The sequence below is a fragment of the Bufo bufo genome, chromosome 4 (genome assembly GCF_905171765.1).
Source record: "Bufo bufo chromosome 4, aBufBuf1.1, whole genome shotgun sequence".
Taxonomy (NCBI): Eukaryota; Metazoa; Chordata; class Amphibia; order Anura; family Bufonidae; genus Bufo; species Bufo bufo.
Genome location: NC_053392.1, coordinates 301,324,701 through 301,345,930, shown reverse-complemented (window position 1 = coordinate 301,345,930; position 21,230 = coordinate 301,324,701). Strand labels below are relative to the sequence as shown.

Genomic DNA, 21,230 nt, shown 5'->3' with positions numbered 1-21,230 from the left:
CAGACGTCCGTATGTGTTTTGCGGATCCGATCCATGTATCCGTAAAAAACATACGGACGTCTGAATGGAGCCTTACAAGGGGGTGATCAATGACAGGGGGGTGATCAGGGGTTAATAAGTGACAGTGGGGGGTGTAGTGTAGTGGTGCTTGGTGCTACTTATTACTGAGCTGCTTGTGTCCTCTGGTGGTCGATCCAAGCAAAAGGGACCACCAGAGGACCAGGTAGCAGGTATATTAGACGCTGTTATCAGATCCACTTGCTTACCTTCCGATCCTGTGAACACGAGCGCGCGTTCACAGGAAATCTTGCGTCTCGTGAGATGACGCGTATATGCGTGACTGTGCCTGGAGCTGCTGCCGCCTCCGGAACGCGATTCTGTGTTAGGCGGTCCGGAGGCGGTTAAGCAGACTGTGATTGTCTATTGTTGTGACTTAGATGAAGATCAGATCACATTTTATGACCAATTTGTGCAGAAATCCATATCATTCCAAAGGGTTCACATACCTTTTCTTGCAACTGTATATGGATGCGGCTGTTAGTGGATTTTTGTCTGCTGAAAAAAGCCCTAGTGTGAACATCCCCTTAGGGTATATTTGACCCAAAAACAGCGTTGAAAACCCCTTCAAATCTTCTCCATTGATTTCAATGGGAAAACTGTTCATCTAGAAAACACTTTTTCCACTGGTGGTTTTAGGGTACACAACAATAAGTCACAACATGACAAAAGGGGTACAACTACACTGCAACAGGGTGTGCAAAGTTTTGGATAGTCCATGGTGTGCTACGCCATAGAGTTTTATTACAAAAAATGTCACACAACATAGGTCATCGGGCCCTCGCCTTAACAACCACAGCGTTGAAAAAAAGAGAAAAAAAGTGACATGTTCATTCTTGGTGCATATTCCACACAGAATCCACATCCAAACTCCCCACTGAAATGGGCAGGGTAAAAAAATCTGAAATTCAGACTATAAACCCAGGGATCTCAACTCTCCCGGAAGTTCAGGGAGTCTCCCGCTATTAGATAGCGGCTCCCTGACACCCACATGTGAGACAATATATCCCAAAGGTTCACTGATAGCAGAGAGATAAGAGAAGTGACAGGACACAGAGTTTACATTAAAGGTTGAATTAACCCTTTAGGGTCAAATTGGCTTCTCAATGAGATATATATGTTAAAGGCATCTTCTTCTGTCTCATTCAGTAGCTATAGAACTATTGAGAGAGATGCATTTTTTTTTTAATACATTTAACCCTCCATTTTAATTATTATTTACCCCAGTGTTAAATCCCCCCCCCCCTGCTTGTTTTTTTCCTACAGTGGGGTAGATAATTACACACAGGGTTCACTTGCTTCTTGTCAGCTCAGCGAATGAACCGAAGATTCGATTCATGAACCGATTCATGTGAAAGATCCGGACTTCCCATCTCTAGTTTACTCGCAGTAAATCTTTCCGGCAACCTGTAGCAGTGTCCCCTTCTCGGCGCGTGCGCACAGTGCAAGAAGAAGCCGATGCCAGCAGTCCGCAACGGCGCATCAGGCTGAGCCTGTGCGCACGCGCGGGATCTCAAAGCAGGAGGAGGGGGAGGGAGGGAGAGGCAGCACCGAGGAGTAGAAGGCGGCGCTGGGCACGAATGGCGATGCGTGCGGCCGGGCACCATGCATCCACAGACCTCCCCTGCTTGGGCACCTTAATTCAATGATTGACAGGTTAGTAAAACCTGTTTTTCCGCAGAATAAAGCCACAAATAGCTTTTATAAGGCCACCTTAGAAATCAGAATGCTGCCTGGACATGAGCATATGTTTAGCTCACAGGGCTCCTAGGTGGTGACAGAATCCCTCTAATCATATACAGAAATATGATATACTGCATATGTCTGGTAAATGTAATAAAAAGTCCGTGAAAGAAAACCTCCCTGAAATGAGAAGTGCACCTCCCTGAAATGAGTTTTTTGCAGGTTGGGATGTCTGTAAACCCCATCCCAAAAAAACCACGAGGCATCGTTGCGCGGATTCGGCAGCAGCTTCTCTCCAGCAGGCAGAGGGCTCCGTGTGAACGGGAAAGAAGCCGCTCCGTGCATCTCCCGGCACCCTGAAGTGGAGGCCGCATCACCGGGGTTTCCTCCCCGGATTCCCAGGGTTGCCTCGCTCCCCCTCCCCGGTATAGGAGGGCCACAGGAGCGGGCAGGGGCAGCTCGTGAAACCCCGGAGATGAATGGCAGCCTTTCGCTAAGCCACGCGCGGTCTCGCCTGGAGTGCGCGCGCACGACGGAGGGGTGGGACTGGCTGCCAGCGGCGTGAGCTAGGCTCTCTCGGCCGCCATTTTACAACAGCCACACTCCACCGGACAAGGAGCTGCTGCAACCACACGAGGGGCGCGCTCGTCCGACACCCTGACCCCCAGGAACAGAGTAGGCAGCCCGGACACAGCCAGTACCCGCCCGGACCGGGACAGGTAAGCTGCCGGCGGCGGATCCGGATCCCTGTCACGCTCGTTTTGCGGCCGGAGCCGGCAACTCTGGAAAATGGATTCCAGCAGGAGCACGTTGGCGGCGGCGTTGAGTGTGCGGGGTGGGAAGGCTTTGCATTGTGTGCAGCGCCTTGGACTCTTCCGGCCTTCCTATAGTGAGGGCGGCTGGAATGGTGGAAGCAGCATGGCGGGTGCGGTACCGCAGGAGCGCTGCTCCAGGGAATAGCCCCTCGGTGTGGAGGAGGCTCCGCGGGCACCCATTGTCTGGCACGGAGGGGCTGCTGTGCTGGCATTGTGTGCGCGGCCTGCCGCCGGAGGAGCGGAGCACGTGTTGGCAGCAGGCTCCGGCCCCGGCCTAGCACCGTGCTGTGGGTGGGGAGTAGGAAGAGGCGCTTTGTTCCCTGCCCGTGTGGCCGGAGAGCGGTGCGGGCCCCCGACAGAAAGCTGCCCTCTTCTTCTGCATGCGGAATAGTCGCCATTACTGACCCTGATTATTATTTGCACAGATATCTGGAGATATGGCCGCTGAACATGTAAATGGCAATGGTACAGAAGAGTCCATGGATACTTATGCTGCAGTAGCCCAATCAGAGCATTTGCAGACTTTGCTTGATGCTGGTTTACCACAGAAAGTTGCTGAAAAACTAGATGATATTTACATTTCAGGTAAGACTTGGCTCTTGCAAAAAACGCTTCTATTTTGGCTTTATTTTCTTCATTGGATTTTGTCTAAATTAGCAACTTTTTGTGGTTTCCAAAACATGGGAACTGCAGATATAATGTGGGTGCCGCCAACCCCTTCGCTGCTTGAGGTCTCTGGTGGGTGTCAGGGAATCTCTACCGGTGACTGGGTTTGCACTGTATAAGGCTATGTTCACACTTCAGAAGATTTAAGGGCGGATTCCACTATGTTCTATAGCCAATACCAGGCTACCGGGTAGTCGAAGGGTTGTGTCACTTCAGCAAATGACATTTAAGGCTCCATTCGCACGTCCGTAATAATAATGGTTCCGCAAATTGCGGAACGGGTGCGGACCCATTCATTCTCTATGGGGATGGAATGGATGCGGAGAGAACACTATGTGCTCTCCGTATCCGCATTTCCGGAGCGTGCCGCTGATCTTCCGGTCCGCGGCTCTGGGGGAAAAAAAAAATAGATCAATTTTGACAAGAATAGGCATTTCTATGGGGGTGGCGGCCAGGTGTATTGCGAATCACTACGGACGTGTGAATGGACCCTTATTATGTAGGGGACGTTAATACAAGACACTAATGTAATTGCCCATATTACCTACTTTGCTGGCTGGATTAATTTTTCTATCGCAAAATTGGCTTCTACCTCACAGGGTTTTTGCCTTCCCCTGGATCAACTTGCAGGATAACAGGCCGAACTGGATGGACAAATGTCTTTTTTCGCCCTTATGTACTATGTTACTATGTTATTATACACTGCTTGTTTCCCTGGTTACGACCACCCTGCAATCCAGCAGTGGTGGTCGTGTCTGTACACTGTAGGAAAAAGTGCTGGTCTAGGTGTGCTTTTTCCTATAGTCTGCAAGCATGACCGCTGCTGAATTATAGGGTGGTCGTAACCATGGAAACAAGCAGAGTATAATGTGAAGGAAAAATGAATCCAGCCAGTAAAGGAGGCAATATGGATAAATCCAATACATTTGTAAGTGTCTTGTATTAACTATCTCTACATGGTAAATGCCACTTGCTGAAGTGAGACAACCTATACCTGTAATTCACCTGAAACTATGCAGAGGAAAATATAGAGTAATCCGCATTAATATTATACCAGGTTGAAACTGGGCACATCGGCAGCAGAAATCTGAGTGTCTGCCGCCAATCCTCTAGTACAGCATGTCAGACTTGCCATAGGCAAATCCGAGCTGTGTCAACATATCCGAGCAGCTTTAATGATCAGTTCAGATCGTAACACGTTGTGGCTTGTGTATGAAGGTGTCAAAAATGGAACAAGTACATCATTTTCTTAAAGGGGTTGTATCTTCTTGCCATTACTAAGGTGAGCGGAGAATAAGCCCTGACCGCCAGGCGGTCTGGGAACATCAGAGCGGGTCGGTGCTGCACTTTCAGTAGCGTCCACTGCGGTGCCTGGGATTGACGGAAACGTTATAGCGCTGTGCTGTTTCCCAGACTTGGACCCAGCATACGGTAGCTTGCTGTGCCCCGCTACTGAAACAGCGCTCCGCCAGCTGATGGTTAGGGTTTAGTCTTATCTCGCCTTAGTTAACTGCAAGATGAAACAACCATGTGAATACTCATCGGTTTCCCCGCTGTGCACCTACAAACCAGAGGTGGAATACATTGAGAGGGCTTCCCCTTACTGGCCAGACGGAGGCCAAAAGAGCACTTTGTTGGCTCCCTCTGGCTAATGTAACCCAATGGACACATTTAGGGTGTACGTCGGGAGCTTTCCTGGTGTACGTGAGAGCAGCCCAGAGGCTGGGGGTCCACCGGAGAGGACAGGTTAGTATACTGCTAGGATTTGTTTTGTGTTCTTGGCAGACAACTCCTGTAACATTGTAGAGAGGAGCAGCAGCGCCATAGTTTGTATAGACGGAGAGTGCATGCTGAATTGGTAACCCATTTCAGGAAAATTAGTGGCATTTTAGCTAGTCGGAGTTTTGGACCCATAGCTGTAGTATGCTGCCCTTACGTAGGACATTATAAAACGCCCACACATCTGCTTCAATGCTCATGTCTCTCCAAGAGTCATGTTTGAAAATGTATTCTGGTGGGGCTCACATAATGGGGTTTCCAAAGCCTAAAGGGTTTGGCAGCAGAAGTACCAGAAACTAATAGGAAATACTACATTGCCTCACTCTTACCGCAGCACTCGTAGATGTTCATGACCCACCCACACCTGTCAAGAAATGGATGTGGGAGTTCATTCATGGCCACTGCCCTGGTCTGGGGTCAGTCCTGCGTTCTAGTGTAAGCTCCTACCCACACCTGTCAAGAAATGGATGTGGGAGTTCATTCATGACCACTGCCCCACAGCCGCCCTGGTCTGGGGTCAGTCCTGCGTTCTAGTGTAAGCTCCTACCCACACCTGTCAAGAAATGGATGTGGGAGTTCATTCATGGCCACTGCCCCACAGCCGCCCTGGTCTGGGGTCAGTCCTGCGTTATAGTGTAAGCTCCTACCCACACCTGTCAAGAAATGGATGTGGGAGTTCATTCATGACCACCGCCCTGGTCTGGGGTCAGTCCTGCGTTCTAGTGTAAGCTCCTACCCACACCTGTCAAGAAATGGATGTGGGAGTTCATTCATGGCCACTGCCCCACAGCCGCCCTGGTGTAAAGTGCAGTTCCAGTGATGTCACATTTATTATCCAGTGTGCTCCATGGGGATAACAGAGATCCTGTTGTATGTTAGGGTCCCCCTGCCCCCTTAAGGGTCAGACTGATTTGTTCTTCCTGCTCAGCTCCTGCTGCTTATCATGGTGACCCGTCCTCTTTAACAGAATGTGACAGCGTAGTCTCTGGAGGAGGCCCTGCTAATCAGCAGCTGCCATTTCATGTAACACCAGAACTGGAGGAATGGTAGTGACTATGGGGGCCAGATATTTTTCTTACCTTCCCTGTCTGAAATCCCATTGAAGAAATTTCAAGAGTCATGAATGGTTGTATTGGAAAACCCCAAAGTGTTTCTATACTGGCTCAGGAGCAGATCTTGGTCCAGCTCCTTCCTTACAGAGCTCTTCGGAAGCGGGGATCAGTTTGTCCTTTCGAGTCCAACAGTTGGGCTAGAAATGCTGGCAAGTGACTGATGCAATTTGTCATCACAGAACTGCAGCTTAAAGGGGTTCTGCAGTTCTTTTAAGCTGATGACCTCTCCTCTGGATAGATCATTAGCATTTGATCAGCAGGCGTTCGACACCCGGGACCCCCGCTGATCAGCTGTTTAAGGAGGCAGCGGCACTGGCAGTAGCTCCGCGACCTTCTCGCTGTTTACCGCAGGCCCAGTGACGTCACAACTAGTATCACTGGCCTGGGCGGGGCTAAGCTCCATTCAACTGAACAGAGCTTAGCGCAACTGCCAGCGCCGCTACTTTCTCAGACAGCTGATTGGCGGGGGTCCCGGGTGTCAAACCCCTGCTGATCAGATGCTGATGATCTATCCAGAGGATAGGTCGTCAGTTTAAAAGAACTGCAGAACCTCTTTAACACTTTATGGGTATAGATGTCATTGGGGGGAGTATCATCAGAATATAGCCTATCCTCAGGTAATAACAGATTGTCTGTGCCGACCACAAAAACAGCTCCCACTCACTTGTTGTGATTGAGTAGCAATCCCAAGAAAAGTCACTATACAATGACGAGCAGTGGCTCCTTCAGACCGCCGATCAGCGGTGCCCTCAATCAGACAATGATGACCTGATGGGTAGGGCACCAAAACCCCTAAGTGCTGCCAGGTGAAAAGCATCCCTGCTTCACAAGAATGTACTTGACTTTTATAGAAGCTGGTAGGCTCTTTGACATGCGTGTATTTTTTTTTCTGCAGGATTAGTGGCACATAGTGATCTAGATGAACGGGCTATTGAAGCTTTGAAGGAATTCAATGAAGAGGGTGCATTAGCCGTTCTACAGCAGTTTAAGGATAGTGACCTCTCGCATGTACAGGTAAGTTTTTAACATGAATATTCAGGAGATTTTTTTTTCTCAGTAAAAGGGAAAGGACCGGTAGATTTTTACATTCTGCGGCCTATGTGTGCTTTGTGGAACCCCATTCATATGCACTTAAAATGGTTGCATAGCTTTAACTTTTACTGGATTTTCTGTTTTTCACTCATTAAAATTTTGGTAAAGTTTGCATGTAGTATATTTAAATTTTTCAATGATTTTCATGCCATCTACATAGTAAAAAAAAAAAAAAAAACTTAAAACAAACAAAATAGTTAAATTTTCTATTATAAGGTGAAAAATTTTAGTTTTCGAAACATGAATTCAACAATTCTTTCATCAAAATGCAAAACAGATCTGTCTACAAGATAAAGTAAATGGAATTCACCAGGCCAGCATTATTCAAGTCTCCATTGGTGTAATTTGCGCTAAATGTATCAAGCATCACCTTTTTTAGGGGTTCTCTGGACTTTTATATTGATCGGCGAGGGTCTGATTACTGCAGCACTGCTTCCATTCTCTTCAGTGGCACCCCTGTAACCAGCTCCTTCCACTGCAGAGGAGTCGCACCCCTGCTGATCTAATATTCACCAATCCAAAGTCCCGGAGAACACTATCGTATAGAGATGTTATGCCAGTTTTCATGCCTTCACCACACTGGAGGGTGAATACAACTTTTTTTTGTGACTAAACCTTTTGGGAGAAAAAAAAACAAATTTGCAGAAACTTTTCTCTGAGCGCTCTGCCCCTTGGGCAAGTATGTGGAGTTCAGATCCATACTCCAGACGCTGGAGCGTCAGAGCACTCCGAGCAGCCCCTCGGCTAGCTATCCTTTAAGTCTTGCATATGCTTACTCCCAGCTAAGTGGTGAGAGCAAGCATTCAGGACTTCACAAATTCCACCCATAGTTTTAAAATGAGCTGGACATGGGAAGAAGTATTCTGGGTAACATCCCTCTGACTTCTCGCCTAATGCATGCGTATCCTCTTTATGTATATGGTACTTGTACCTGTGCAACCATTGTCCTAAACAGGTTATTGGGGACTTTGATATTGATGGCATCTCCACTGATATCGATTACCTATCCTATGGATCACTCGTCAATATCGAAGTCCGGGAAGACTCCATTAAGAAGCAGTTGTCACATAACATTTCCCCTTTTTCCCTCTTGTATGCGCTAAATCTAAATTCCGTCTGGTTTGTGGTTCCTTATTTTGCTTTCTATGTTTGTCTTATAGAATAAAAGTGCCTTTTTATGTGGAGTCATGAAGACCTACAGGCAGCGAGAGAAACAAGGGACCAAAGTTGCGGATTCTAGTAAAGGACCAGATGAGTCCAAAATAAAGGCATGTGTTTTTTTTTTTTTTCCCCCAGATATTTCTTCCAATTCCAGAATTTTGAATAATGTGACTTATGTGGTACTTGTTCAAGTAAACGCTGATGGGAATTATCATATCTACGTGGGATTTTTTTGGGAGCAGTCGGGATATATTTAAAAAAAAAAAATCGTGATGTGGCCTAATCTGATGTTGGTGGGTCCATGAGAAAAAAAATCCTTTGCCAACATTAGCATTTGGCTTTTTCCTCTTAGCAGGTTTTTTTTAGGGACTGTAATACTAAGGTCCTGTGCTTAGGCCCTCAGTATTCGATTGATTGGCTGGGTAAACCCTCACCAATGAGCTAAATGAAGGGGCACCACATTCCACACCCCCTTCCTTGTATAGCGCTTGTAGCTGTGCCTGGGAAGAACATTTATGTGGAAAGCTGAGCCAGAAACTTCCTATGCATAAACCTTCCACTTAGAACTTTCTCCTACTGTGAAGTCATCAGGCCTCTTGCCCACGAACATTGTGCATTGGGGACCGCAGTTTGCAGTCCCCAATGCACGGGCAACGTCCGTGCGGCGGGACGGATCGAGACCCATTCAACTTGAATGAATTCGTGATCCATCTGCACCGCAAAAAAAGTTATATTTTTTTGCAGTGCGGAGGCACGGACAGAAACACCATAGAAGCACTCCGTAGTGCTTCCGTAGTTTTCTGATCCGTGCTTCTGTTCCCGCATCTCCATGATTGCGGTCCCATTCAATAGAGCAACGGGCACACGACATTCTATGGTGTGGTGAGGAAAACCTCAAAATGTGCACAAGACAATGCTTAGGCTGAAATTACTTAAAGTAGTATTCAGATTGTTGGGGGCCCCGTAACCCTATAACAGTCCCCCTGAAATTAATGGAACAGCCGGTCAGGCATGCGTGTTGCTTCTCCATTCATCTCTATGGGAATTCAGGAGATAGTTGAGCGCTGTACTCGGCTATCTCCAGAGCTCCCATAGAAATTAATGGAGCAGCCACACACCTGTCCGACCGGCCACTCCACTTATTTTGGGGGGCTGCAGGGGTTAGGGGTTCCCTGTTCTCATGATTGGTGGGGGTCCCACCGGTAGGACCTCCATTGATCCGATAATTATCCCCTTCTGACAACCAGAATACTCCTTTAAAGGCAAGCGCCTCCTCCTTTTTGTCAGCAGCTCGATTAACATTTGCTGACAGCTGCTTCCCCACTGGGGATCTTTGCCTACGCAATCTCCCTGATGTACAGTGTCAACCAAAAGTTTGGACACACCGACTTATAGAAGGGATTTTCTTTATTTTTCCTTTTTTACACATTTTAGAATAATAGTAAAGTCATTGGGACTAAGAAGTAATACAAGTGGAACTAAGCAGTGGCCATAAGGTAATACAAACTATCTTATTTTAGTTTCTATAGTCACCCCTTTGTTTTATCAGCTTGGCACACTTTTGGTGTGGTCTTTGTGAGGTAGCCATAGGGGGTACTTTTTCTAACAGTCTCGGAGTTCCTGTGTATGCCAGGCATTTGTTGGTTACTTTCCTTTGACTATTTGTCCCAGTCATCGACAGTATCAGTCAGTACTGGACCATGGAGGCAAGGTCATTTACATAGCACTCCAGCTCCTACACAACCTGGGGAAGTGCTTTGTGTCACACATCACTTCATCTAACAAACATACTGCCATTACAGATTTGCTCAAATTGGAACTCATCAGACTAAAGGAGATATTTGGTCTGATGTGTACGACTTATTTTATTTATTTTTTCTCCAGCAATTCTACCATTGAGGCCTGATTTTAAACTATGTATCTTATCTATCTATACAGATTTATTTCAGGCTCATGCTGTTTGAAGAGCCAGGCACAGATGACCTCTCTAAAACTAGTTACATTTTGGCACAGTTAAACGTGTATTTCCATCTCAGTGGGCTTATATCGATAGTATATACCCCCATTGATAGGTGCTGATCCCACCGCTGGGATCAGCACCTACACTGAGAACGGAGCCCCGAAAGTGATGGAGGGCGCACTGTGCATGCACAGCCGCCCTCCATTTCTATGGGGCCCTGCCAAAAAAAGCTGAGCACTGGCTCTGCTATTTGTCGGCCCCATAGAAATGAATGGAAGCGATGGCTGCACAAACCCCCATTGTCTGAGAGGTGAGACCCGCCCCTAACGTAAAGTGAAGGAGAGCGCATGCGCAGCCGCCCTCAGTTTCTGTGGGGCCATTGAAAATAGTTGACCGCTGGCTCGGCCATTTCTGTCGACCCCATTGAAGTGAATGGAAGCGGTGGCTGTGCGGTGCACCCTCTTTCATTTTGCTGTCTCCGTTTACGAGATAAGTGTGGGCCCCACCTCTGGAACCTGCACCTATCAGTCATTTGTGTTATATACACTTATATTGTGTGCCTTAGGGTACTTTCACACTTGCGGCAGGACGGATCCGACATGCTGTTCACCATGTCGGATCCGTCCTGCCGCTATTTCGTCGGACCGCCGCTCCGTCCCCATTGACTATAATGGGGGCGGTGCACGGCGAAAAGTCCTGCATGTCCGACTTTTTAGTCCGGCGGCTTTCGCCGTGCTGCGCCGGAGCTTCGCCCCCGTCCCTATTATAGTCAATGGGGACGGAGCGGCGGCAGGACGGATCCGACATGGTGAACAGCATGTCGGATCCGTCCTGCAGCAAGTGTGAAAGTAGCCTTAAAATTAACTGCATCACGGAAATTCAGCATTTTCCACCTCTAGATGACAATGATGTTCGTAATGAAATTTAAGAATTATTTAAACCCTTAGGCCTCTTTCACACGAGCGTGAAGGATGGGCCCTGGATGCGTTCAGTGAAAGTCGTACTACTTTCACACGCGTGTGTTTACAAACATCTAGCAACCATCAGTGAAATACAACAGCGGCGTCCCGCTGTATCTCCCAAGTAATGCGATCGCTTATTTAGATAAACTGTGACAGTCTTACAGGGAGGACTTGCGTGGATTCTTTTTGCCCTCGACACTGTATACCTATAGTTGTAGGTTCGGGTCTCAAGGGCTACCAGTCAGGAAATCTCGCGCCAACGCTGCTTGTACACGTGGCCCCACAATGGATGAGGATTTCCTCTATATGGCAAGTGTTACATGCACGACTTGATGTTTCCTTGAATAATGGATTCCACTCCTCAGGTGATCGATCTGTGCTTTATCTTGATTCCAATGTTAGGGGATAGTACCAAACGTGTTTCGGAGTTTAACAAATGACCCCTTCATCAGTGGTTACTCGTGTGCGACATATTTCTAAATTATAGGAATTGAAAATGTTTTCATAAAATCTAAATGCCTTATGCCATTTAATGAACAAAGCGAACACTGATTACTGATGTGATATAATTGTGTTTTTGCATTTTATTGATTTTAGGCCCTTCTTGAAAGAACAGCATATACTCTAGATGTGACAACTGGTCAAAGAAAATATGGTGGTCCACCCCCAAGCACAGTTCACTCAGGACAGCAGCCCTCTGTTGGCACAGAGGTAAGAAAATGAATTTTATATATATTTTTTTTATATATATATATATTTTATTATTAATCTATTACCTATCTTTTTAGATATTTGTGGGCAAAATACCTAGAGATCTGTTTGAAGATGAGCTTGTTCCACTATTTGAAAAGGCTGGGCCAATCTGGGATCTCCGTTTAATGATGGATCCTTTAACTGGTTTAAATAGAGGATATGCTTTTGTGACGTTTTGTACAAAAGAGGCTGCCCAGGAGGCTGTCAAGTTGGTAAGTGTTACATTTCATCGATTATGTACTCCAGCAGTGAAAGTATTGCTTTTACTTTCTTGGGACTCTTAGAGGGCCTGTTACCTCCTTTATGCTGCACTCGTTCGTAAATTAGTGATCTGTCACTTATCTGATTATTCGTGAACTACCCATCCACCCACTATTGACAGATACTTGTTCTCCTCCTTATCTTCCATGAAGCGAAAAGTCAGTTATCAGTGGGAGGGGAGGGCAGGGAGAGGAAGAGAAGGATCTCTTGGATAAACTGGCCTCTTCTCTGGCACATGCCATCAGCAGTAAAGGCTAGAGACATCTTTGGAGGCAGTATTTTTTTCATTATTGCGTTTTACTTATTTTTAGGTAAATGTTTTAATTGGTCTTTTATTTTATCAGTTTGATCAGATTAAGTGACGAGTGAGGTTTCGGGGAACTTAGAGGTAAGGGCTACAAATTATGCCATCAGAGCAGCTCTCTGGCTGGTTTCATTGAGAAGGAGAATCAACAGTCTATAGATGCAGTGAAACAAGTCTGAAGGGGAAAACTGTTGAATATTTTTAATAAATGAAAAGGTTTTTACCTCAAAATAAAAACTAATCTGTTCTCTGCCGCATTGTGGAGATAAAAGGATTTTTATCTTTATGCAAATCAAGCAGTTGAAGCTTCCAGCACTGTTGTAGCTATGCCCTAGTGCTCATTTCTCTCCTTTGATTCATAGGGCTTGTAGCCCTGTCGTCTTGTCTGCCCTGTGACTCACTAATAATCATTGGTGGTCCAGCGTCAATGTTATATGGAGTCATTGGTGTCACTGGGTTTGATTAAAATCATGCCTTCCCCAAGAATAGATTGATGTGGCTTATATTTATGCAGTTATTGGTGTTGGTGAAGCCTCTGCAGAGGGGGGCAAGTGCTGTGCGGGGAGGTTACCTTTCCATCCTGCTGCACCTTCTCTCCTCTGCAGTGTCTGACACCTCTGTCACCTCCACTTTTTTTTTGGTGTCAGAAGCTTTAGAGGAATGCAGGTGCCGAAAGGCAACCCCTCTCTTACTCAATGGGCATGGTTAATCTTTTGACCCAATTTATGCCATATTTTATCAATCAACTTTTTGAAAAGTTGAAAAAATTGTTGCATTCTTAAAGCTGTATTCCCATCTCAGACAATGGGGGCATATCGCTAGAATATGCCCCCATTGTCTGATAGGTGCGGGGAGAGCTGTGGCTGGAGGACCCCAGATTTCCCGGGGTCCGTCCACCACCAAGCGCTGCTCCCATAGAAGTTGAATGGGAGCGTACCGCCCATGCGTGGCCCAGGCTTCTATTAATTTCTATGGGACAGACGGAAATATTTTTAGCGGCCCCATAGAAATGAATGGAGGTTGGCTGCGCATGCGCCCTCCTTCACTTGTGGGGGCTCGTTCCAGAGAATCAGACAATCCTAGCGAGAATCAGACAATCCTAGCGATATGCCCCCACTGTCTAAGATGGGACAACCCCTTTAAGGGTTGGCATAGAAAGTATTGGGCTTTAAAGAGGTTTTCTGAGATTTGGACACTGATCACCTATCTAGACTGTACTCCATTGTGTTTAAAGGGTTTCTGTCATGAGAAATAATGTTATGTAGCTGAATGACATTAGTGATGTGCTAATGTCAGCAGTACATAACAGCATGATTTATAAGTCTCTGCTTGCCGCCGTTCTCTTAAAATAAAGACTTGTAAAAAATGCTAATGAGCCTCTAGGCGCTATTAAGGCCTTGCTTCAGCACCTAGAAGCTCTGTATTCTCACCCTTTGGCATGCCCAGGTCCAGTTGATTCACTTTCGAGTTCTCCTTGGTGTCCCGTTTAGTATTTGGTGCACTGAGTGAAGGAAGCGCTCCTCACTACGCCGAAGGAAGAAAGTCGGCAGTAGGAGCGTGTACTTCACTCACTGCCCCTGCTCCGAATACTAAACGAGACGGCGCAAGCGTGGGATTTACGGGACAATGAGGAGAACTCGAAAGTCAATCAACTGGACCTGGGCGTGCCAAAGAGTGAGTAGACCAAGCCTCTAGGTGCTCATCGCTAATGTCAGTCAGCTACATAAAGTTATTTCTCATGACAGAAACCCTTTAAACGGTTAGGATGGCCGAAAAAAACATTCATCACCTATCCATTCGATAAGTGGAGGTCTCTCCGTTACGACTGTTTCTATATGGAGCAATAGCGGGCAAGCACCTCACTGTGGCTTGGTATGAAAAGAGGGCAGGGGGTTCTCTCGTTTTATCTTTGGAGGTTCCAGTGTTTGTATTTATCTATTAAGTCAATAGGTGATAACTGTTTGTGGCACGAATACTCTTTGATTTGTAAACCTTTAAAAGGTTTTCAGCCTTATTTACTTTCATTTTTACAGTACAACAACCATGAAATTCGATCAGGAAAGCATATTGGTGTTTGCATCTCTGTTGCCAATAATAGACTTTTTGTTGGGTCTATTCCAAAAAGTAAAACAAAGGAACAAATTGTTGAAGAATTTAGTAAAGTCACTGGTAAGTGGATGTTTTAATTAGTCAGATACATAAAATACGCAGAAAAACGCTAGTGTGAAATTAGCCTAAAACATATTCAAGTTATAGTTATATAATGGACATAAAGTCCAGACTTGTAGCTTTTATTTGAGGGTATCCACATTAAAATTGGATGAAAGGTTTAGGAGTTTCAGCTCCTTTACATGTGGCACCCTGTTTTTAAAAGGACCAAAAGTAATTGGACAATCGACTCAAAGGCTGTTTCATGGGCAGGTGTGGACAATTCTTTTACTATTTCATTCATAATTAAGCACATAAAAGGTCTGGAGTTGATTTGAGGTGTGGTGCTTGCATTTTGAAGATTTTGATGAGAAGTAAACATGCGGTCAAAGGAGCTCTCCATGCAGGTGAAACAAGCCATCCTTCATCTGCGAAAACAGAAAAATCCCATCCGAGAAATTGCTGCACTATGAGTGGCAAAATCTACAGTTTGGTACATCCTGAGAACGAAAGCACTGCTAACCTCAACAATGCAAAAAGACCTGGACGCCCACCGAAGACAACAGTGGTGGATGATCACAGAATAATTACCATGGTGAAGAAAAACCCCTTCACAATCGCCAACCAAGTGAACAACACTCTCCAGGACATAGGTGTATCAATATCCAAATCTACCATAAAGAGAAGACTGCATGAAAGTAAATACAGAGGGTTCACTCCACTCATAAGGCCTCTTGCACACGACCGTATGGCTTTTTTTTTTTGTAGTTTGCGGTCCACAAAAATATGGATACCGCCCGTGTGCATTCAGTTTTTTTACGGAACAGCTGGCCCCTGATAGAACAGTACTATCCTTGTCCGTTATGCGGACAATAGGACATGTTCTATCTTTGAATATAACGGAAGGAAGGCATAAGCAGTACCTTTTTTTTTTTTTTTTTTTTTTTTTTTTTTTTTTTTTTTTTTTTTTTTTGCGGATCCATTGAAATGAATAGTTCTGTATACGGAACATAAACAGCAAAAAAATAAAAATAAATTTGTGTGCAAGAGGCCTAAGCCTTAAGAATAAGAAGGCTAGATTGCACTTTGCTTAAAAAAAAAAAAATATTACAAAACCAGCACACTTCGTTCTTTGGACAGATGAAACCAAGATCAACCTCTACCACAATGATGGAAATAAAGTATGGCGATGGCATACAGCTCATGATCCAAAGCATACCACATCATCTGTAAAACACGGTGTAGGCAGTGTGATGACTTGGGCATGCATGGCTGCCAGTGGCACTGGGTCCCTAGTGTTTATTGATGAGGTGACACAGGACAGAAGCAGCCGGATGAATTCTGGGGTTTTCAGATGCATACTGTGTGCTCAAATGCAGCCAAACTGATTGGTCGGCATTTCATAATGCAGATGGGCAATGACCCAAAACATAAAGCTAAAGCAACCCAGGAGTTTATTAAAGCAAAGTGGAATATTCTTGAATGATCTGAGCCCAATAGAGCATGCATTTCACTTGTTAAAGACTAAACCTCAGACAAGAAAGGCCCACAAACAAACAGCAACTGAAAACCGCTGCAGTAAAGGCCTGGCCGAGCATTAAAAAGGAGGAAACAGCATCTGGTGATGTCCATGAGTTCAAGACTTCAGGCAGTCATTGCCAACAAAGGGTTTTCAGCCAAGTATTAGAAATTAACATTTTATTTACAATCATTTGTCCAATTACTTTGCCTTGAAATGAAGGGATTGAGTTGAGCTTCAACTACATCTGAATTGTTTTGTTCAAAATCCATTGTGGTAATGTACAGAACAAAAATGTGAAAAATGTTGTCTCTGTTCAAATATATATGGACCTAACTGTATATAAATTAACCAGAAGTTGCACCAAAATTACCACGGAATCACACTGTGGGAGATAGATTTGGCTATTATGAACAGAAAAAAAAATTGTGGGACGCCATTAATCTTGCACATTTAGTAGTACTCTTTACTTTGCGGCAACATATTCCAAAGCACTTGACAAATCAGAGGGTTACGTGTACAACCAAAATGAGATGTTACAAAAAGTAATGAACCAGTGAATTAAAACAATATGAGTCGAAATTCTGGAGTGTTTTGATTTGTAAATGCCCCCCAATGGATTTGGACCATATCTGTAATGTCTGGTATAGTAAAAAAAAAAAAAAAATGGGGTCTAAAGCCATTGGGGGCAACTTACTGGCCATTTGTCCCAATTCATTACCTTTTTAATCTTGACTGATTTTGCTTCTAAGGGGGAATAACTCATTCATATGGCAGTGAGGGCCATTATAGACAGGAAGCTACTCTGCAAGAATCCATATGAGGTGAAAGGGAATCTGTTCAGATTTTTAGGCCATTATCTACAGTAATGAGGAGTACTGTAGATAGGGAGTCCAGATCACTATTTTTTTCATTATGTATATGTCAAATAGTGGACAGAAATTGCACCTGATGGATTCCAATGACTATTGACCTTTCATCATGGTGTCCATCATTTGACTGGACATAAAGTGCTGTAGCTGAACATGGGGAAACCAGCATTAAAGGATGCATGTTTTTATAGCCAGATTTCTTAAAACCATCAATGTATAAGAACTTTGCAAACTGTTAAACAAGTGTTCTTTGTTTTTATGGTCTGATAAAAGCATAGTGCTGTTTGGACAAAATCCTTGCACGGGCAAGTTTTCCTCACGGGTGCAATGCGTGAGGTGAACGCATTGCACCCGCACTGAATCTGGGCCCATTCACTTCAGTGGGGCTGTGCAGATGAGCGGTGAATTTCACGCATCACTTGTGCGTTGCCTGAAAATCACAGCATGTTCTATATTCTGCGTTTTTCATACAACGCAGGCCCCATAGAAATGAATGGATGCGGTGCGATTTTCACGCATGGTTGCTAGGAGATGATGGGGATGAGCAACCCCGGACCCCATTAAAGTCTATTCATTGTATTGTTTTCCCTTATAACATTGTTATAAGGAAAAATGATTGCATTCTTAATACAGAATGCTTACTAAAATGTGCCTGGGTGGGGGGTTAAAAAAATAAATAATAATTATTACCGATAACTCCCGTCATCCACTTGATCACGCAGCCGTCATAGTCTTCATTCAGCAGGACCTGCGCTGATGTCACCACGTGGTGAGCGCGATTACGTCCTCAAAGGTCCTTTTGCAGGTCCAGAAAGAAGACTGCCGGCTGCGTGAACAAGTGGATGAGGGGAGTTATGTTTTTATTATTTTTTAACCCTCAGTTGAAATAATACTTGTATTCTGTATTAAAGAATGCTATTATTTTCCATTATAACAAGTTATAATGGAAAATAATTTAATCTACAGAACGCCTAACCCAAACCCCGAACTTCAGTGAAGAAGTCCGGGTTTTGTTCTGGGTACCACATTCACTTTTTTTTTCCTCACGAAACGCATTGCACTCGCACGGAAAAAACTGAACATCAGAACACAATTGCAGTCAAAACTGACTGCAATTGTGTGCCTACTCGCGCGGGTTTCCCGCAATAAACCCTGAATGCATCCGGCCCTCACCCACGACGCCCGTGTGAAGGGTGCCTTATAGAGCTGCCTGTTCTGCGGTGTAAACAAATATAAAATGTGGTATTTTTCAAAGGAATGCCATCTTGATTAAGCAGTACCGCCCCACCTATAAAGCAGCAGTCCAGAATCATGCTATAATCCAGGTGACAGGCTTCCTTTAAGGATGACTTCTGCTGTTGTGTTTGTCTTTTTGCTTGCTGTTTCTTAAACTTCTTTTAATGTCGTTTCAGAGGGTCTTACTGATGTCATACTCTATCATCAGCCAGATGATAAGAAAAAGAATAGAGGTTTCTGCTTTCTTGAGTATGAGGATCATAAAACAGCTGCTCAAGCTAGACGCCGGCTAATGAGTGGCAAAGTAAAAGTATGGGGCAATGTAGTGACGGTGGAATGGGCAGACCCAATTGAAGATCCTGATCCAGAAGTCATGGCAAAGGTAAAGGAATCTAAATCAACCCAACTACTTTAAATGACTTTGGTGGCCCCATCAGTCTCAGGACTGCTTATCATAAACCAGTGGCATTTATTAGTCACAGAGATGGGACAGGACACTGGAATGTTTTTATTTGCAAGCCTGAAAACTAGCGTGGCCACACTGAATTTATGATTAACTTGGTTGTTGTGGTGTCACACAGCTTTTTGTTGCAGCTTTTGAGCCAAATTCAGAAGTGGGATGGAAGGGGAAGAGAAATGATAAGGAAGAGAATAAGAAGGACTTCTTCCAGCCTAAGGCTAGGGCTACACAATGACCTTTTGTCGCACAACAATTTTTATAATGATAGTCTATAGTGTCGCACTGCAACATGCGACATACTGCGACAGAAGCAAAAAATCCATCCAAGATGGATTTTTCAGCGACTTTCGCATTGCAGTCGCAGTGCGACACCATAGACTATCATTATAAAAATTGTCGCGCGACACAAGTTGCAGCGTAGTTGTACCCATTGTGTTGCGCAACTTATTGTCGTCGTGTAGCCCTAGCCTAAAGGTGGTTTGGAAACTCGCTGAAAACTGGTGATTGTTTTTATTTCGAACTGGTCTTATATCTCTTAGTAAACAGTTTATTTTTTTTCTTCATTTTAGGTAAAAGTGTTATTTGTTCGCAACCTTGCAAACACAGTTACCGAAGAAATCTTAGAGAAAGCATTTGGCGCTTTTGGCAAACTGGAAAGAGTTAAAAAGCTGAAGGACTATGCTTTTATTCACTTTGATGACCGTGTTGGTGCAGTAAAGGTAATTGCTTATAAAATTGTCCATGACTTCATAAGAGCCCGTGTTGCTTTTTTTTTTTATCACTAAAGGAGTGCACCAAGAATGTCATCTCGTAATACAGCATTTTACTAATCTAGAAAGCATCAAACATACCTTCTAAATGGATACCGCTGCATGTGATGGTCAAGAGAGAAAATGAACATTCAGTTTAACCTTGATGGCTGAATTAAATGTAATGTAGCCATTTGACATAATGTGAGCTATTGACGGATGGCTGCAGAGTGCATAGCAAGTAGTTTCTTTTCACAGTTTTAAAGGGGTTGTCCAGGATTTTGATATTGATTGCCTATACTAAGCATCAGCATTTGATCCACCAGAAATAAACACCCATCCATTGTGTAGTGGACAGAGCTGGTAACCATTCACTTCAGGAGCTCTGTCCACTACATGGGGGAGGGAGCTGTGTACTTCCTGCACTGATATTGAGGTACCCTCTGTTCTGTGTAGCCTTTTTGGGCTTTTTTTTTAGCTGTTTGCTTATTGCTTATCTTTAACAATTTTTTAATAATTAAACTAGGCAATGGAAGAAATGAATGGAAAAGAGTTGGAAGGTGAAAACATAGAAATTGTTTTTGCCAAGCCACCTGATCAGAAGAGGAAAGAACGCAAGGCTCAGAGACAAGCAGCTAAAAATCAAATGTGAGTACATCCTTGAAAATAGACTTGGTCTAGATGTGATGATCTGCAGAGCAAAGAGCTATAATGGTGGCAAGTTATTCCATTTAGGGTCCATTCACACGTCCGCAAATGGGTCCGCATCCGTTCCACAATATCCGGAACGGGTGTGGACCCATTTATTCTCAATGGGGCCGGAAGAGATGCACAGAGCACACTATGTGCTCTCCGCATCCTCATTCCGGGCCACGGTCCCAAACTTCCGGGCCACGGCTCCGTAAAAAAATAGAACATGTCCTATTCTTGTCTGCAATTGCGGACAAGAATAGGCAGTTCTATGGGGGGTGACGGCAGGGTGTATTGCGGATCCGCAATACACTACGGACGCGTGAATGGACCCTTACACTACAGTTCTGCTGGTAAAAGTTGTGAATTTTGATTTACAGGTTATTTTGCACAAACTTGCAACTTTTTGTAATTACAGGTAATAAAAACTTAGTATAGCCACGAAGATTCAATAAAATGTATCTGTATAGCAGCCCATCTTACTGAGGTGGATGTACATGCTCAGTTCCATCCTTCAACTGCCTCTGAGATGTGACAGGGAGAAAGCTTAAGCAGGAAGGAAACGTCCCTTGATATAAACCTAGCAGAGCAATTTGAACAATAAATATGGAGATCTATGTGAGGTACAGGGCTGGTTCCAGCTTTGTTAGATAGATTGTCATGTACAAAATGATGTCTGATTTTCATGTTCATTAATCATGGGATAACCGCTTTACAGATGTGTCAAACTTAGCAGTCACCATAGAAAGTTTTTTTTTTTTTTTAACTTGGGCGCAAATGACGGTAACACTTAAAGGGGTTGTCTCACTTCAGCAAACTGCATTTATCATGCAAAGTTAATACACGCCACTTACTAATGTATTGTGATCGTCCATATTGCTTCCTTTGCTGTCTGGATTTATTTTTTCATCACATTATACACTGCTCGTTTCAAGGGGTTATGATCCAGCA

General features: G+C 44.5%; 1 protein-coding gene across 8 annotated transcripts in view; it reads left to right on the top strand.

Annotated features, from left to right (window-relative positions):
* The first annotated feature begins 2,209 nt into the window (after positions 1 to 2,209).
* LOC120998164 (synaptotagmin binding cytoplasmic RNA interacting protein) overlaps positions 2,210 to 21,230 on the top strand; it is a 28,443-nt gene continuing 9,422 nt past the window's right edge. For 2 of the 8 annotated variants that reach the window (XM_040428731.1, XM_040428730.1), the window contains exons 1-10: positions 2,215 to 2,459; positions 2,981 to 3,140; positions 7,008 to 7,126; positions 8,365 to 8,472; positions 11,885 to 11,998; positions 12,076 to 12,252; positions 14,639 to 14,774; positions 18,557 to 18,762; positions 19,410 to 19,559; positions 20,116 to 20,237. In XM_040428731.1, coding sequence (XP_040284665.1) covers positions 2,993 to 3,140; positions 7,008 to 7,126; positions 8,365 to 8,472; positions 11,885 to 11,998; positions 12,076 to 12,252; positions 14,639 to 14,774; positions 18,557 to 18,762; positions 19,410 to 19,559; positions 20,116 to 20,237 — 1,280 coding nt within the window. In that variant the 5' untranslated portion in view covers positions 2,215 to 2,459; positions 2,981 to 2,992. Of the gene's footprint in view, positions 2,460 to 2,980; positions 3,141 to 7,007; positions 7,127 to 8,364; positions 8,473 to 11,884; positions 11,999 to 12,075; positions 12,253 to 14,638; positions 14,775 to 18,556; positions 18,763 to 19,409; positions 19,560 to 20,115; positions 20,238 to 21,230 lie in introns of all 8 variants that reach the window. The other 6 variants (XM_040428733.1, XM_040428732.1, XM_040428729.1 and 3 more) reach the window with 5 other exon arrangements.